At 44.4% G+C, this 19,955-nt stretch overlaps 1 protein-coding gene across 1 annotated transcript in view; it reads right to left on the bottom strand.

The window, feature by feature from the left end:
• The window catches only part of eda (ectodysplasin A), a gene marked incomplete at its 3' end in the record, with an annotated part of 35,308 nt that extends 18,477 nt beyond the window's left edge, over positions 1 to 16,831 (bottom strand). The window contains exon 1 of the mRNA XM_080847193.1: positions 16,481 to 16,831. Within this exon, the coding sequence (XP_080703319.1) occupies positions 16,481 to 16,783 (303 nt within the window). The 5' untranslated portion in view covers positions 16,784 to 16,831. The remainder of the gene's footprint in view (positions 1 to 16,480) is intronic.
• Between the last annotated feature and the right edge of the window lie 3,124 nt (positions 16,832 to 19,955).

The following is a 19,955-nucleotide window of genomic DNA, read 5'->3' as shown; positions in this document are numbered from 1 at the left end:
ATTTTTATCAAAGGGAGGTGCTAGGATATAACCAAAGGAAGGAAAGGAAAGGAAAAGTAAAAAATGTCCACAAAATATTTTGCATCGTCCATTAAGGGTTAAGCTAAATTGTCAGAATTTCATTTTTTTGAGAGAGACCACATTCACATCACTTTTATTACACTACATTGTTATAATTGTTTTATTTTATTATTAGTTATTTGTTGTTGGTGTGCTATTGTGTGTTACTTAATGATTAATCATTACAATATAATAATATATGTACATATATGTACACAAAAACTAGTTATGGTGTTTGCTACCATCCTAGGTTTTGGCTTTCCACCATAGGCCTTGAAATGTATCCCCTGTTTAAATGCAACCGACAGCAAGAGTGGCCAATCAAATCCACCAAAACTTTGGGCAGCAGGAGGATCTCACTTCAACAAAACAGAAGGGACCCCTTGCACAACTGATCGATGCCTTGGAGAATCAGTCGGATCAGGTGCACTGCTGTAAACAGATAGCTTGGTTCAGTTGGTTTGATTGGAAGATAAGAGAATGACCACTCCACATGATTTTTGGAGGACAGTGTTTTGATCGGAGAGGGTCCAATATTGGGTCGTCTGATACTGGCAGACCCCCCTGATCGGAGAGGGTCCAATAGGTGGTTTGATACTGGCAGACCCCCTGGATCCCAGGTGTCACCTAGCAACTGAACAATCCAGCAAGAAAATGCCAGAAAGTGCCACTCAGCTCAATAAGAGTGGTTTAATAATAGATAAGGAACCAAGGTTGTCATGACCAGCACAACCACCAGGTCTGAATCCCATTGTCATTTTGAAAGTGCACTGGGAGACCTGTACGGACAGAAACTAAGTTAAATGTTTTGATAAACTGTTGCAACGGTCTATGAATAAGAGTAAGGACCATGTAGAAAAGCCTTTCTTTTAGATGTCCTTAAAATATCTGATATTTTATCAAGCAAGTGGGAGAACATCTTAGTCGGGAGAAGACAGACAATACACACAAAGCCCCTAGCAACAGCTAGATGTTTGTTTACTGTGGTTACATTTACTGTTGTCTATGCATCAGTGATCATGACCATGAGCAAGACCACAAAATGAATAGTCCAGGGGAGCAGACACAACAAAAACCCCAGACACTGCGCAGTGTGAAACAGACTAGTAGGTAAGAACTGCACAAGCACGAGGATGCACAGGGCCACCGACAGCGAATGTCCACAGGCCTGTTTTGGGACCAGACGTGGCCTGTTCTCACCTCATAAGCCCAAGAGTTTCCCCCCCACCAGCGGCCGGTACAACACGCCTCCATCGGCCACTGAACCCCAGATGCTGCTGCGGTCTGCTGCTCCAAACAGCTGGGGCACAGCTGGTGCGGCGAACACCGGACCGACACACACACACACACACACACACACACACACACATACACACACACAGACACACACACACACACACACAGGTCTTCATGCTCACAAACAGCAGATTGTGTGATAAACCTTGGCCAACCCACACTGATCTTAAACGGATTTTTAGCAGCTGTGTGTCCTCATCCAGACTTCAGCTTAATTAAGTGTTTCCCACAAAATGTTTCAATCCCAGGCCTGACCACAGAATTACCAGTGAGTTCAAGGCTATATTTGACCCCACCAATGACACAAAATGGACTTTGAACAGAAATGCGTCACCTGTGGGATTTTCCGAAAATGTGTGCCCACATAAAACAGCTTTGAAAGTACTGTTCTGTGTACATGCATGACAGCGCACTTCAACTCAAGCACACTTTGACCACTTCCATGATCTGAACATAGACCCCACTGAGTGGCCAGATCCACCTGAAGCCCTCAATTAGTTCTGTTTAACATAGCCAACTTTACCCAATCACAGGCCACAGCTAAACAAATACAGCTGCTCTAAAGCCTCCATCAACACTACTGCCATCTGGGCCAAATACCATCTCCACTCTGCAAAACCGCATAGCACACACATATGGAGAAAAGCAACCCATAAGTGTGTGTGTGTGTGTGTGTGTGTGTGTGTGTGTGTGTGTGTGTGTGTGTGTGTGTGTGTGTGTGTGTGTGCGCGTGCATGCGTTTGTGGGTGTGGGTGTGGGTGCGCATGTGCGTGCAAGTGCATACATCTTATTTATATGCACCAAGAGATAAAGCTTCAACAAGAGCAGAAAGTGGACCATAATCATTTTATGATGCTTTGAGGGCCCAGCATATAAAGGGCTTGTTGTCAGGGAAGCCCACATGTCCGATGGCGATTGAAAAAAAAGGAAAAACTTGACGATTGAGGGGAAAAATTGATGATAAAAGTGAATGGAGTGGGCTTTGGATCAGTCAGGTTCCTCCTCATCGTACTCAGTCCAAAATAATGGCCAATAAACACATCTCTGTCTTCGAGACACAGCATGTGTTTGATCATTATAATCAGCGGAGACTGGAACGCCCTCAGATGCAGGAGAGCCGTAATGAGTTCTGAGTGGGACATGTCAGAGAGAAGCTGGCAGAGAACGTGAATAAACATTCTGGGTTCTGCCTCAGCGCAGTCCTGTTACTCCGTAAGGTAAACATGGGTAAAACACGGATATAGTCAGCAAGGCAGATGTTGTGCAGAGGTCTGGAGGAAGATGCTTGACTTGACAGGTTAAACAATGGCCCACTCAAGTGACCAACTCTTAACTTACTACCATATCCTAAGCAGAAGTAGAAAACCACAACACACACCCATACTTGACAGGTTAAACAATGGCCCACTCAAGTGACCAACTTTTAACTTACAGACCAATTACTACCATATCCTAAGCAGAAGTAGAAAACCACCACACACACCCATCAGTAGAGACCGGATATATAGGGAGCAGATGTAAGTGAATTTGATAACATTGTTTACTCACACAATATGAACAGTCTAATGTGTATTTCAGCATTTGAAAAACATGTTTGTACTAGAGTACTTGACAAAATTATTGATTAGGTCACATTCTGAATTCTGTTCAGTTGACAAACTGGCTTGAGAAGCCAACTTTTGTTGTCATTGCTGGTTGTTTCTTGTCATTTTCGCTGAAGAGAAACAACCTGTAAACAAGTGGGCAAAAACAGTCAACTATAAAAACGGCACACACCACAGTCTCTTATTGATGTGGCAAACCTCGTCTGTGCATGTGAGCTTGAAGCGTTCGCTGAGAGTATTTTCTGTTTACATTTGATGGGACAGTTACATTTCATAAACACAATTTTGTTTTCTGCCCTAGTGGTGCCACATTGAGGACGGAAAATTGAGACGTTTTTTCTTTTTTAAGTTTGAGAAATAACACAGGACCTGATGAGAAGCATGTGGGCCATGTTGAGGCAGAACAGCTGTGCAAACGCTAAACCAACATCATTAGTTTTATAGACGAGTATAAAAGAAGGCTCTCCAGCAAACAGTCCTTAGCCATACCGAGGCAGATCGATAAAAAACAAGACGGTTAGCGCTCACAATTAGAGGGAAAAGCTGCGAACACGATCCAGCAGTTTGTCACCACGGCATCATCGGCCCACCACAACTGTGTAAGTCTACACTGGAATGATAACAAGTCTGGGTAACAATTATCAAACGAAAGAGGTGGGTCCACACAGCCCCGAACCACAGTTGGCAGTCTGAACTAAAAAACACGAGGCAAGCCTCTTTCGAAATTTCTCTTGTGAGAGCTCTGGCTTGATGAGGTTTTCACAGTCAATTGGAAATCATCAGCAGATGATTTGCATGGTCGTCCTTCAGGCCTGCGTGTTGACATCAGGGCTATCTTTGCTGTTGTGCTCGCTGGTGAGCGACGAGAGGCCATGAGCGTGAGAATCCCTGACAGGCAGTGAATGCGTGAGGCGGCGGCTTGGCATCCCTCACAGAAAACTATCCAGACATTTCCAAATATGCATCCAAAATATTTGCTCGCACAACTCGCGGCTGTAAAAATTAAGGTCTCCTGCTACAAAGAAGAGATAGAAATTCAGAAGTGACAAGTGTGTGTGTGTGTGTGTGTATATGTGTGTGTGTGTGTATATGTGTGTGTCTGTGTCTGTGTCTGTGTCTGTGTCTGTGTCTGTGTCTGTGTCTGTGTCTGTGTCTGTGTCTGTGTCTGTGTCTGTGTCTGTGTCTGTGTCTGTGTCTGTGTGTATGTGCCAGGTGGGAAGAAGTAAATATACATGATTACACAACAACAAAAAAAATACTTGTTTTAGTTTTTTTAGAAGTATAAATGCTCTGCATTACTGAGTTGTCCTCTCATGTCTCGCCATCCATTCTCTTTCACCATCCATGTCTGTCTATAGGCTAGTCCTTTGTCCTCCCTCTGATTCTCTCCTTCTTCTTCTCCTTTCTGTCTCGGCTCAGCGCACAACAAACAGAACACTAGATTGCTTTATACCAAAGCCAAGACATGCCTGTCATATGACTCATGGAGCTCTCTTTTTCAAACTATGGAAATTAATATTGAAAAAATATTATTAGAACTGTTCCCAAAGGCTCTGAGCAGTAACACACATGGCCAAAGCCCAGAATTCCCTGTCTGTCAGAGGAAGCCAGCGAGCCCATCAGGATGGCGATAAGAGCTGTGATAAGACACCATCTGCTTCTCTTCATGGGAGACTCATGAGCATCAGCTAGCTCGTTTTCCCTTCTCTCTATTCCCCACTCTCCCTTCATGCTTCCTCCCTTCCCTCCTCTCTCTCCCACGAACACACACACACACACACACACACACACACACACTCACACACAGGGGATAACTCTGTCCAAAATCAGCCCTTAATCTGAATCTACGGCTAATCTAATCAGATTGACACGCAACACTCCAACGATGTACTCTATTTAGGAGGACCATGTAAAATCAAATAAAAATTAGTGCAGAAAGCCAGAAATAACAGTGGCGGGGGGGTGAGTTATGAGTGACTCAGGGTGTTTATATATTTGGGGGGGGGGGGGGGGGGGGGGGGGGGGGGCACTAAACTGAGGCGAGTGCTTATCTCTCCCACGGACCCTCCAACGCCTCCCTAACTCTCCCGCTTGTCCCTCTCCTCATCCCACCCTTCACCACACCACCCAAAGCCCAGCCCAGAGTCATACACATATGAGCTGCTCGCTCACAAACACGCACTCCCTTTCTCGGTGCTAAATCAGAGTCTGTCCTGATCTCACAAAAGAGGGAAAGAAAGAAACAATATGAAACGGGGATACAGAGAAAAGACAGACAGACAGACAGACAGACAGACAGAGAGAGACAGAGGAAAATCCCCACCCAAGCGCATGTCACTGATTTTTATAGCTTTCTAAAAATTGGCCTAAAATGACAAATAGGCAAATAGGATGTGCTGGCTGGGACATCTGTCATCCAATGAGATTTGCACTTATTTCACTTTTCATGAGTCAGGCAGTGAAGAGACAGGCATCAAACGCTTGAGAAATCCCAAAATACTGTCCGCACGCAAACGCATGCAGGAAAACACACACTCCCACACAAATCAACCACGGTGCGATCTGACACACGCGACAAAAACGGCATGGACAGAGTAGACACCCATAATCACAAACACCACATACGTACATCAGAGAGAACACGGCACCGCACACAATTCAGCACTTGTACACACAAGGGCAAACACTCAATCTAAAATATAGGTTCTTTTGTTCCTTCCTGTAATGGGTCTACCAAGAACCTCCCAGGATGAGAGTTCGGAGAGGAACATGTAGGCCTAATGGTTCTTCTGAGTGGAACATGTAGGCCTAATGGTCCTTCTGAGTGGAACATGTAGGCCTCATGGTTCTTCTTAGGGGAACATGTAGGCCTAATGGTCCTTCTGAGTGGAACATGTAGGCCTAATGGTTCTTCTGAGGGGAACATGTAGGCCTAATGGTCCTTCTGAGAGGAACATGTAGGCCTCATGGTTCTTCTGAGTGGAACATGTAGGCCTAATGGTTCTTCTGAGGTGAACATCTAGGCCTAATGGTCCTTCTGAGTGGAACATGTAGGCCTAATGGTTCTTCTGAGGGGAACATGTAGGCCTCATGGTTCTTCTGAGGGGAACATGTAGGCCTCATGGTTCTTCTGAGGGGAACATGTAGGCCTCATGGTTCTTCTGAGTGGAACATGTAGGCCTAATGGTTCTTCTGAGGGGAACATGTAGGCCTCATGGTTCTTCTGAGGGGAACATGTAGGCCTCATGGTTCTTCTGAGTGTAACATGTAGGCCTAATGGTTCTTCTGAGGAGACAAGTCAAAGACCAATACAGAGGAACACAACCAGCAAACGACCAAATGATCTGGTCCCCAGCTCACTCTAACTTGTTTTCCCCTGAGGCCAAGCAAGTTCCCCTTGTCATGCATGATAACAGTATCGGCACCGACAAACTCCGGTGAGTTTGAGGACACCAAGAACTATCTCAGGAGATACACGGACACACTACCACCAATACACACTGCTTCACTGTTCCACAGATATTCACAGGGCAGAGAATCAAGTTTATTAATGAGGTCTGACTCCAATGAAGACGCGGAGGTCCCACGCCTCGCCAGAGGACCCAGAGAACCCTAACCCTTGCAATATGGCAGGAGTTGTGATGTGTATTGTATTGTGAAATGTGCTGATGAGGTCTCCAATTAATTCACCTCCCTTTAGACACCAGAGCAGGGTGACCCAACATGCTGTTAATCATTCAGAGGGTTGGGACTGAACCCCCCCACAAACACACACACACACACACACACACACACACACACACACAGCACTTTGCTAACTGGTTCTTTCAAAGGAGACGCAGGGGAATGATCTCAACATCTTTAGTCCAGAAAGCATGGCTCACTTCTCTGCTGCTCCACCTTACTCTCTGAGAGTTTACTTTTAATGCAAGATTTACAGGGTTCATTAAAAATGCTTTTGTTCCCCACAGCCAACCCCATTACCTTAGGAAAGGGGGGAAAAAATAAAACAGAAATCCCTCTTTTGAAGGGAACAGCCTTTCAAGCAGACGGAGGGAGGTTGGTGTGAAAGGGCCTGGAGGACATTACCTTCATAAACTTTAAATGTACGTATTAAAAATATTTTTTCATTACATCACCCTTTAAACTGCATATAGGTAAAGGCGTGCTTCGCTTCACAACAGGACTCTCACTGCCGTCAGGAAGCTCCAACCTGCTTCAGACCACGGGAGCTAAGCTGACCTTTGACCCTAATGATGTGATGTAGTTGCTGTTGGCTCTACAGGAGGTCTAAACGAGAGGACCCCCCCACCTAACACCCCACCCCCCCAAGCACACATACATTCCTCTGTCAGTGAGCGAGTACCCGTCGTAGCCACATCTTGCTTGCAGTGGCGTCCTGCCAACGACGGGCAGCCTGCTCCGATCCCCACCCTGAGCTTTCCATTTGAACCTCCAGACCGAGGCTGGGCTACCCTGCTACACCTGTCAGCAATTTGGGAAATATGTTTTTCCACCTGCTACCTCCTTCGCTCTCACCCCTCCATCTCCCTCCCCACCGCACCCTCCCTCCCTCCCTCCCTCCCTCCCTCCTTTGCTTTGTTCCCTCTCGAGTGCTCACCCGTCCCTCTCCTTGGCTGGGGCTGGAGCTGTGTGTTGTGGCTTCAGAACAATTCCAATTTGGGACGTGCTGGAAACCACATGAAACGTGCTGTGTGAACGCAGCCTCACATCTGCTGCGCAGCGAGAGTGACAAACCGCTTTCGCTGCTTCGCTATCAATCATCGCGGCCAGTGCTACCCACAGACAGACAGACAGACAGTGGGTGAGAGAGCGAGACAGACAGTGGGAGAGCGAGACAGACAGTCGGTGAGAGAGCGAGACAGACAGTGGGTGAGAGAGAGAGACAGACAGTGGGTGAGAGAGAGAGACAGACAGTGGGAGAGACAGAGAGACAGACAGTGGCTGAGGGAGAGAGACAGGCAGACAGTGGGTGAGATAGACACAAAAAGAGTGAGTGGATGTACGCAAGTTCTATGTGGGCAAGAGAGACAAAATACCAAAACAATGAGAGAAAGGAAGATGTATGGGAGGATGTTTAAACACCTAATGATGTATTCCACTGAAGAGCAAAACCACTGATTGCCAGCCCAATCCATTAAACAGAAACACATTGGCACGGGAGGTTGGCTAACTGACTGAGTGAGTGAGACTCGTGATGGTGCGTGAGGTAGATGAAGAGTCAGCGGTCAAACTCGCCCTTCATTTCTCGTGACTTACTCAATGCGTAATGCCACTCATCCATCACTCAGTGGCTTTCACGGAAACAAATAAATCTTTGTTTAAAAAGATACCAGTGCCAAATAACTGCACTTGGCATATGCCATCCATATGTTGCATAGGCCGATTAAACACAACTTCCTTAGTTACAGCGAATCTGCTTTAATTTCCGCCGTCTAGTCGAGAATATGACATGGAACTGTATCGAGTCCAGAAAAGAAAGGGCAGAGAGGCCCAAATAGTTCAATCAATAAATCCATAAGATATTAAGGGGGGGGAAATGCAATTAATATTCCTGTACTCACATGCACATACCTTTTAAGAATGGAGTATACAGAAGATCAAACATAGATCAAAAGACATAACAAAAAATAATAAACGAGACAGTTCGTTTCAAAAGCTACATAAAGTACAAGCTCACTGTCCAAGACCTCATCTTATGGACGTACTGGGGAGCAAACAGCTGGAGGCGTGTTGACTGCAGAATGAAGCGACAACACACCTACTAATGCCAAGGTAAGGTCATGCTAGTGCAAGTTTATTTAGCATATGAAACAAGTTGACTTAGTTCAACTGCATTTAAATAGTAACCATCTATATAACATCAACAAAGCAGAGCAAGTTGTAAACGTCAATTTCCATTAAACTCCCCCAGGTCAACCCAGACTTCTAAGCCACAGTATGTTCTAAGTGGGAGACGTGGCTTGACCCGGTATTGTGACTCTGCGCGGCTCATCCCTCAGTTGTTGGCGAGACACTGAGACAGTCTTTACGAGGCCTCGAGACACATGTGCGTTCAGTACTGTGACTACACAAACAACGGACAAGAACTCATCACGCCGTCAACAGAAAGCAGGGTGAAAGTGACTCAACAGAGCAGCACGTCTGAAAGGAGAGGAACAGTGGTGAGAGGGGCTTGCGCTGTTTTTTTTTTATGAGCGGGAAATGAATCAGACCTTGCGTTCACAATCAGAAAGAAAAAGGCTAGGGGCAGCCAGGTGAAGCAGAGGCAGATTACTCGAACCAGCAGCAGGCATAAGTGCGGTCAAAGCTCTGTGTGGGTCTGTGTGTACAGGAGTAGTATCTCAGGGCAAGTGGGCCTCAAAACAACTGCACTCATAATAAGGGAGATAACGGAAATATGCTGACGTTGGATCCTGAAATGAATCACATATTCTTGATGGTCTTCTGAGAATGATATCAAATTTGTTTTGAGCATAATTGTCTCCATGTGGCTGCAAAATGATGCGTATGATTGTTGGGCTGCTCATATCCGTTAGCGAGCGGGCAGACAGAGTTAGCTCAAGTGTACCACTTCCAGCGATCAAATGTGAACTCATGGCACAGCTTCAATTGGTACAAAAAAGATCAATGGCGCTCTTGCGCACACACAAACGCACAAATGCACACACCAACACACGCCGAGATTGCGGTCACAATTGCGAAAGCTGATCCTCCAAGGACACTAATTTACTCGGAAGGAAAAAAACTAAAAAAAAACGAAAGGATCTCATGCCATTCTTTTGATGGGTACCACTTAGAATGTCAGCAATCATGCTGTAGGTAAAAGCTCTGCCCGACTCCAAGTAAAACACGAGGCATGACATTATAAACTGGAGGGTAATCAGCAGCTGCGGTGGGTTCTCCTCTGCCACTGATTTATGGCATGTACAATTCGGATCCTGCCACGCTGCCGAAGATGGATCGCGAGGAGTCCGCCTCAGGGCCCAGCCAGCGGGCAGCTTTACCCTCCAAGAGCACCTAAAACTCCGGCTGGCCCGTTGAGCAGCCAATACGTCCCTGCCTGCCGAACCAAACAGTCATAAAGCACTGCGGTCGGGCCTTAAGAGGACACAAAAGACAACAGTTTCATGAGAATTCCTTTCCCAGTAATTGCACAATACAGTGGGGTTGGGGGGGGGGGCTATGGGAGGGGACGGCAGCGGTTGAGGGTGTGGGGTTGAACGTCTGGGGCTTACCAATGCAAATTGAACTTCAGAGAGGAGATATTATAAAAACAGTCATGCACAGGCTGAAAGTGCAAGTGTGAAAAATATAAGGGTGTGCTGTGGCTTTCTGCGGAAAAGCCACTAAAATAACAATGCATCTTTTCAATTACTCGCACAGAGTAAACAGTACAGCCATTGATGGAGGGAAACATTTGTGCGAAGCAGTTACGTAAAACTGGCAATGTACAATAGAGAACATAGGCAAGACTCAAACCGGTGTAAATCCTTTCAAAATGTATTAAATCATACAGCCTGCCAGACTTTCTACAAAGCATAGGCCAAGCATACGACTACACACACACACGGTTTTCATCTTGCCTATAATTCTCACAGAAACCAATTCCCAAACATGGATCGGTAAAACGTTTCTTTCCCCAATCGGACACCGGGCTTTCATTGATGACACAAGGTGCACCTGAGGAACTCTGAAGTTTGCGTTTGCTGCCGGAAGCAGACAAACTGGAAGAATCGCTGCCACATCTGATACTCCTGATGCCATATTACCCTTCTGATGGGGCTGTGTGGCCACACTGTCTATCCTACGTGTAAACCCATGACCCTGTGGAGTAAATGTTGACAGATTGTCGTCTAGTCACAGATGCCGAAACCCGTGGATTCCAGCCTCCTTTGAAAAAAGCCCTTCTCTGAACCTCAAACCAAACATGTTTTGGCTTTTGGAGAGGGGAAACTTCATTTACCAATAACAGCAGTGGGAAACATAAAACACAATAGTCTGTGATCTCTGAGCTCCCTTTGAAATGAAACCACTCCTATGAGCTTAGGGTCCACAACTGAGGGGGAGTGGCATTCCTTTCAAAGGGACAGCTAAAGACTGTATAATAGGTGGCATTATACACACATACATTGGGAAATGACTGGTGGAATTATAAAAGATCACATTTTATACACGTAAATATAGGCTACAATATGCAAGGTTGCCTCAGGACAGTGGTTTGGCAAAAACAGCCGGCTGGCGGAGGAATCAGTCCATTACAGAATTCAGACGACAGAACCATTCTTTGGGCAGAAACCTAGATGGGCCAGGGTTTAGGTCAGGTTTTTGCCTTCATAGTTCAGGCCGTCTAGGGGAGAGGAAGGACAGGAGTGCTCCCTCACCAGATGAAATCGGACCAAAATCAGTGTCATCAGTGTCACCAACAGCGAAACTGTAAAACGCAGACAGGAAACGCTGAGAAAAAGAAAATAATAATAATAATAATTTGATTTTATATACACACACATACACACACACACACACACACACACACACACGCACATACACACACGTTTTACTTTCAAATACATCTACAACATATCCATCAATACAATATAAAGGATATATCTAGAATAAAAAGCACACATCCTATAAAGGGCTGCCACAGAGAAGAAGGACTTAATTAAGCCCCTTCCAGATTTTGAGGTTGACCACCGCTGGGGTTTATAATTCAGAATAGATAGAACAGTACAGAGGTTAAGACAAATGATGAACTAGAGCTTTTTGATTGAGATGCTGATTTCCATTTTAAATACCCCTCATTACCCTCCTTTTCCCATCAGCCTGAAATGGAACAACAACTATCTTAAAGCCACACGTTGCGGCGACACAGGGCGCAACAACTGTGTTGGTCCACTTGCCCTATGCTTGGGGGTTTGTTGATAAACTATCACTCCACTATTTACTTTGCTGTCTACTTTGTGGGAAGTGAGCTTCTTAACGTAACTAGTTGGCTACTAGAGGCCTCACAAATCTTCAAGACATATTTTTTGTTACAACAATAGTGTCAATAATTACAATAATTATCAGATTATACAGTGTCTTTGTGTGAAATTTTAAATCTAAGCAAAAACGTTATATATATATATATATATTTAACTAACGTTTTGGTGGTGAATTGCAGAGCTACGCAGATACACCAGCTCACAAGTATAAATGCTCACAACGCCATAGGCCACTAATGTTATGATTGGTTGACTGAAGACTGATTGAACCACCTTGCTAGTTTCACCTACATACATGCTTTCAGAACAGTGTTTATTGGAGGTCGAATGTGGACTCTTTTGCTCAGTCACATACTGCCTAATTGTACGCAGCTTGTTTGTCCCAACCCCCTTTTTAATGCCCGAAGTTTCTATAAATAAAAGCATGTGCACCACATAAGCTCTACTCTAATTAAGACATGTAAACATTCTTTCCTGATTTAAAACGAATCCAGTAATATCCCTGACACCTGTCCTTGGGGAAACATGGCCAGGAGCCACAGGCTGATTCTAAGATAGGAACCCTCTGTGTATAACTCAAACGTGAACTTCACACTAAATAAAACAACATAGTTACCAATGAAAACGATGCATTGACTTAACTAAGGGGTTGACTTCACATCTCCTTGGTGACCCAGCAGAAAGGTATTTTTATTCCGTGTCTCACATAATAAAAGTGCTTATGAATCATTAAAGTCTAGTGTGTGCGGGGATGAATGTCTATCATTTCTTCATTTGTGAGGCTATTCAGGAAGGGTTATTAGATTTCAAAAGCAACATGTCAGGGGTTGCCAGGTATCCGGTTTCTTTTTGTTGGGTTCCTGGCACTGCATCCAGTCACGGCTCAAAGGTAGCGAGCCAACAGCAGAACCCCTCCGTATTCCAATTTTCGCACACAGGTGAAGTATTTTTACTGTCGATGCCATCCTTGTTAAACTATCTGCTGAGGCCACAACGGTCTAAAAGGTTCCAATCTGTTATCTTCAGACTCTTGATCCAGTTCGACACAAGCGAACCATCTAATACACAAGTCCTCAGATAAATCTTTATTGGGATAATTAGCGGGGGGGGAAAACAGCTGTCAATGGTAAAATGAACCTTGTGCGAACAAGTCACACTAACTGTGACAAAGGATACCATAAAGGTCAATGTTAGAACTTCAGCATACCAGCAAACAGATCCCCACGCCGGAGGTGCAAAGGCAGATCATAATCTAGATTCATATGGGAGAACAGTAATTGGGAAGGACTAATTAGAAAAAACTTAATTAAGGTAAATATCCTGTTGAAGAGGGCGCCCGCCCTGCAGTGGGGCAAGTAGTGGTCTTTAATAGGAGTTCAGAGGGGTAGGTACCAGATGGGTGAACAAGTTTGTGTGTGTGTGTGTGTGTGTGTGTGTGTGTGTGTGTGTGTGTGTGTGTGTATGTGTGTGAGTGTTTGCGTGTGTGTGTCAGAATTTCACACAGAGCTCTGGCCACACGCCCATAATGCCTAAGGAGGCTCCGAGACAGAGAGAGAGAGAGAGAGAGAGAGGGCGAGAGAGAGAGAGTCAAAGAAGAAAAGAGCAAGAGAGAAAGGAAGAAAAGAATAGAGAGCCAGCAGGAGGTCGACCTGCAGCAGTTCATTCATGTAGGCAATCTGAGGAAATACTTTTCCCAAGGTTCACTTTGAAGACGCAGTTTTCCATGTGAAGAGTTAAGCACAGTTAGGACCAACAATTGCTTGAAGCGAGCTCCGTGGAACAACCCTGTCACAAGATGAAACTCTTATTTGGGGACTAAGTCAACAGATTTGTATTTCCAACACTCACACATAATACAACATTTACCCCCACTCATACACCTTCAAAGAAAAGGGCTAGATGCTTTTCATTTTATTTGTTGTTTGACAAAGCTTTTGGGCTACTGACAGTGACAAGATTTAGAAGGTATAAAGTCATTCTCCCTTCCCTAGTATTTTACGTGCAGACCACACTTGCTTCAGTGACTAAGGCTGAATCCCATTTCTCCCCCTACCCCTTCGTCTTTCCCCTTCCCCTCCGTTTTGCGCGTTCATGTGGAGGGGTAGGGCTGTCCCAATTCACGTTAAGACAGAGGGGTAGGGGAAGGGGAAGCGCTTTCTACCCCTCCAAACGGAGATTTTCCGAGGGCACACTTCAAACGGAGGGGTAGACTGATTTCCCTCAATGCATTGCGAACCCGTGATCATTAAAGAACAAACATCGCGCGAGTCCATTTAAAAATGTCGGAAACAGCAGGGAAAGCATCACACAAATTAAAGTATTTTCTTTGTAATTCATGATTTTAAAACTTGTTTGATAAAATGTTGCATTGTGTAAATAACAGCTGCAGGTGCCATGTTTGTTTATATCTGGTGAGTGACAGCTGTCGCTCTCCGGTAACGTAACAGCTGACGCTTCGTACTGATGACGTACGTAATTGTTGAAGTGCTATCCCAATTCGAAGGGCTAGCGTTTCAACCCCTTCGGCTACCCCTCCGTTTGAAAAAGCGAAGGCAAAGGGGTAGGGGTAAGGGTAGGGGTAGAGATTAGAAATGGGATTGGGCCTAAGTGTGAGGGACAGATCTGCTTTTGCCAGACCACCAAAACACTGACACTGATTTAGTAATTAGAGGACTCTCTTCCAATAAAAAACTGAACTTCTAAAGCACTACCACACAAAGGATTATTATTGCTGCTGTCAATTTAGTTATTTGTCAAGTTATTCTTCACAGAGTTTATAGTGTCAAATAAAAAAGTCACTGAGAAAGGATTTCATTAGTGAACAATGTGATATCATGCCACTGACTGTTATTATAAAAGATTTCTATTTGTTGTGCTTATTTGCATAATCATAAACTTTATTACAGGCTCAAGGCCCACATGGAAGATGCACAAGAGACTGAGGGATTCACACAGACAAACACAGGCCGAATTCAAAGGAGTGGAGAGGCCATTGCAGTGTGCCAAGATGGTTAAAGACACAAGTGGCATATTAACAGCCTACATAGAGTGGAGATGTGGAGGCTGTTTGTGCCACATGCAAATGGCTTGCAGCACTGTCAGCATGTCAGGCTCGTTCTGACACGTAGCGTGAGGTCACTCACACCCCTCACAGTGAACATTGTTCCTGCCAAGATGCACCCACACGTGCAGGCACACACACGCACACACGCACACACACACACACACACACACACACACACACACACACACACACAGCCAAGTCACTCCTGCAGCCCTAGTTAACCAGTGCATCGGCTACATTTAGAGTACTTTGTGTATTGACATGTCTTTGGGCTACACGACACACACACACACACACACACACGCAGGGACAGAATGAGAGAAATGTCATAAATATGATTAAATACTATCGGCATGTTATGGTCCTAATAAGTCTGCCCTTTGGAAAAGGCGGATCATACCACTTAAGCCACCCGACATCAATCATGACCACAGTAACCCTGCCTGCTCAGAACAGGGATTTGTTGCACATGGATGAGAAGCCTAAGGGCTTGCGAGATGAGACAGCACATTAAGAACCCATTATTGTTCTTCTGTCACTGACACATTACCACATATAGAAGGTTTGAGCTTTCAGCGTGTGCTCTGTCAGAGGTAGGCAGCGTCTGTCATGCATGATGTCTCCTGGAGCTGCGTATAGGACCTCAGTCATTTCAGAATGTACTGTGGATATAACTGTGGATCAATTTAAATTATGGACTTGATTCAAGGACTAAGAAACACGTATCATTGAATAACCTAATCCTTCTTTTAAATTATTTTAAGTATAATTATTATCTTAAGATTTTCCGAGGAATTTTGAACTGCTGATGGACTATGGACTAGTTGTGTTCCTGCACAGAGTAGGTTGAACTGAACTAATACTTGACACATCCACTGATGTCGGTCCGTTAACTTTATGTGTGCAGTTTTTCAAGTTGAAATACTCAAGCTTTTCAATAACAGGAGTGAAATAAATAAGTGCAACCCCTTTGTCTTAGAACAGCAAAGCCTAATTAGAAATAAATCGTCCTTTCTTTTGATAGAGCCATTAGTCGGCACGACACACTTAATCTCAAGCATACTAAAAACAACGGCAGCAGGCTCAGTACAAAACACCGTCAAAACACCGTTTTCTGTAGATAGGTCGAGGGAAGGGCATGTAAAACAAATCTTTATTCTATTTCTTTATATCTATATCTATTTCAGGAGAATATGTTTGAGGCACAATGTAGCCTATCTGCAAGTGTCTTTAACAAGCGGCAGCGGAGATGATGCACAATTCCACTGACGAACAATAGGGACAAAGCCTTTCCTAGATACAAATCAGGCATTTAACATTGATCCATGGGTGTCTAGTGCTGAATACAGCTACTATTAATGTAGATAGGTGACCGAATCAGCAGACTTTAAATAGAGCAGGTCTAAAAAAAAACTTGATACGATGTTACACAGGTCATCTTACTTTACCTGCATGCCGATGGCTGAGTAGCGCATGTCCAGGAGCTGCAGCTCTGGAGGGAGCAGTTCATGTGCCTCAGCAGATCCCACCGGAATAACACCATCTCTGTTTTTCTGAAGAATCTCTCGTTGCACCTCAGATCTCAAGTCCAAATAACAAAACAGCGTGATGAAGTGCAACGAAAGAGAGAGGACGAAGAAACCGAGGAAAATCTTGCAGTTGTTGCATTGTCTTCTGCACACGCATGTGGAGTGTTTAACATCACTGTCCTCTAAGTTTTCAAACTTTTCTGAAAAAGATTTAGGTGCCATGGTTGGTTGTGGGCGAACCTGACGCTACTTAGACATAATCGGGTCTTGTCTTATCTGGTCAGCTCCAGATATGTTCGGCTCGATGTGGGTGAATCACTAGTTTAACCCGGCTTCATCTGTTCAGAAGCCGCAAAGGACAAGCTGATTTGATAACCTACTGGCGCCCCTGTATTAAGACCCGCCTCTGGTCTCTGATAGGTTGTAACCCACTTTACGTCACTTCATTGAAAACCCTCCCGCGGACAGATAGAACACCGTGGATGATTGAATGGAACATGTAAACCCATAGACACATAGTTACAGGTCTATGTGTTAACCCACAACCTGTTTCCTGTGTTAGTGAATCTTTTCCCGAGTCGCAGAACCGTTTGTTTTAACAAGGTAGCCTTCACCCGTTCAAATTAATACCTTAAATTACAACAATTCCAAACATACTGACATATTTGACAGATCCAGAAATACCTGGAGATATTCCAGTGGGGGAAGCTTTACCAAGGCCTCACTGATCGAATAATTCGAGTCTTAACAAATGGATCCAGCTTCTCAAACATTTGGCACACAGAAAATATATGGTTGTTCTTGATAGTACCACAAATATGGTAATTGCTTATTGGTCTGTGCAAGAAAAAGAAAAGATTATAATTTTAGAATTAAAATGCTTCACAATATTTGTCATAGCCTTTGAGAAAAATGATATGACAGACACCTGAAAACATCACAGGAATGCCATCAGTAATTACCCTGGAAGATGCGCACCACTTACACATGTGGTTAGGGAACAGAGGGCCTGGGTTTAGCAGACATCTCAGCTTTTGAGTAGACCCTTCTCCCTCCCCCACCTCCACACACCATCTGTTGCCAAGCTTCACATCTTTAAAATGTTAATATAAAGGCATTATAGCGTAATACTAACATATGTTGAGTCGTATATTCTCATCACCGTAGATTCTCTGCCTTGACACTTAAAAGCAGCCCACTGCTGCGAGTCATTATGTCACATAACCCATACACACACATAACATACACACACAGTCCCACTGCATTTATCGTGCCATCATTTTCAACTCTGACCCCAGCATGACTGATGGTCATCACACACACGTTCACAGCTGGGGTGTATGTGTGGCTCATCACGAGAACAACTTCACATTTTATAACTGAGAACATGCACATAATCACAATTATTTGAGGCCAGTCCAGAAACACACATGTGCACATAAGACACATAAATAGAGAGCAGGAGTGGAGATGTAGGGGCATGTAGCTCAAACAGGAGAGAGAGAGAAAGAGAGAGAGAGAGAGAGAGAGACAGAGAGAGAGAGACAGAGAGAGATAGAGAGACAGAGAGAGAGAGAGACAGAGAGAGAGAGAGAAAGAGAGAGAGGGAGACAGAGAGAGAGAGAGAAAAGAGAGAGAGAGAAAGAGAGAGAGAGAGAGAGACAGAGAGAGAGAGAGAAAGAGAGACAGAGACATAGAGAGAGAGTAAAGAGAGAAAGCCTTAACATTTTCAGAAGAATTTTGAGGGTTCCATCAAAAACACCATTATTCCCAGCAAAATCACTGATTGCTTGGCCGAGAAATTTTTCCAGTATAGTGTTACGGTTTGCACTAGATCAGAAGTGATGCCCTTTATACTGGCAGTAGAAACCTTTAAAGGTCAATATAATTACCATTAAGGCTGTGGTCTTGTACTGGATTTAATGGTGATTCTTGAGGGCATTTACTTGTTATGTTGCCAATTTAGTGGTCTTTAATGGTTCCTCTCAGACAGACAAAGAGGGACGACGGGGGAAATAGGTTTGCCAGTCTTTGGCAAACACTAAGTGACTAAACACATACCACTCTTTGTTCCATTGATGCAATTCCGCTTCAGATAGCGCTGTAGTGTGATTGCTCAGTGATTGCCCTATAGTGTATAGCAGCTGTCATGTGGCAGAAGTTGCATTCGTTTCATTCGTTTCATCATGCAATACACATGCCTTCTTGACCATGACTGCGGCTCTCACGTCTCAGTGAGTTCCCCTCTCAAAAACATGTGTAGGGTGAGAGGTATGATAGGCATGCGGGCATAATTTATGGACTTTTCATTTTTTTCTGTGTTTGTTGAACTTTTACCTCCAAACGTGCGTGGTGCGAATATACAAGGCACACAAATAAGTTTAGCATCTCTTGTTGAGCTTTCATGTTCTTCCACAGTGGTTTTGCATGGTGTGCGTACATCTTGTGATATAATGGGGCATTCATCTTTGGTCAGCTGTGTTTAAGGGTTGTGGGTAACTCATCTGTACTGTATCTGCAGGTGAGTCTCCTTAGTTAGGACAGGAATGTTTCCCTAAGGTCTGTTTGGTGTTCATGGTCCCCCTTCTCTGCCTGGGGGAAAAGACATTTTTTACACCACTGTTATATTCCAATACAGCCTATGTTAGTTAGCAAAATCATGTAAAAAAGGAGCTGTCCAGAAAACATTCTGATCATCCATGCATTGTGTCAATCCTGTGGCAACATTTATTCAGTTGTAATGGATCAGTTATACACATATGGAAAAGGGAAATACACGATGAAAGATTTAGTCTGTTGACATGTCACATGACATTATCTCTCTTAGGTCTGAAACCTTATAACACAAAAATGAGTCACGCGCCTGGTGCACTGCTAGATGAGGACACAGGTCGTGCTCCTCTCTCTCTGAGAGCAGCACATGTGTCCAAAGGGAGTTCCTGAGGGCCACCGCATTAGGTGCTGCAGTCAGTCAGGCCGCCATACCTAAGCCATTAAATCCTGGGTAGCACAAGTATGCTTTTAATCCCCCTTCAGCGCAGGGCTGGGATCAAGCTGTTTCCCCAACGACTCTGATATGAACAGCAATGGGAGTGAGAAGATACAGGCCAACAGAGGGAAGCTTCTTTAGAGCTTTAAGTGAAATGTGATTTCTTTTCTCATTATGGTTCCTTGCCAGCTTGGGAGAGACAGAGAGAGAAAGTCGTAAATTTGAATCTGACAACACAATGAGGGAAGTAAGACCACTCACCGCGAAGAAAAGAGACCTAGAATCACAGAAGTATTATCTCTTATAAACAGCAATAAATACTTGTGGCGTCGTTATAACCATACAAAACACGTGTCACATTAGCTTCAAACACCCCTCTATTGAAAACGCCCTTAGTGGAAATAT

Source organism: Sprattus sprattus (genome assembly GCF_963457725.1).
Source record: "Sprattus sprattus genome assembly, chromosome: 1".
NCBI lineage: Eukaryota > Metazoa > Chordata > Actinopteri > Clupeiformes > Clupeidae > Sprattus > Sprattus sprattus.
Note: the sequence above shows the minus strand (reverse complement) of the source record. Positions and strands in the feature narration are given on the sequence as shown.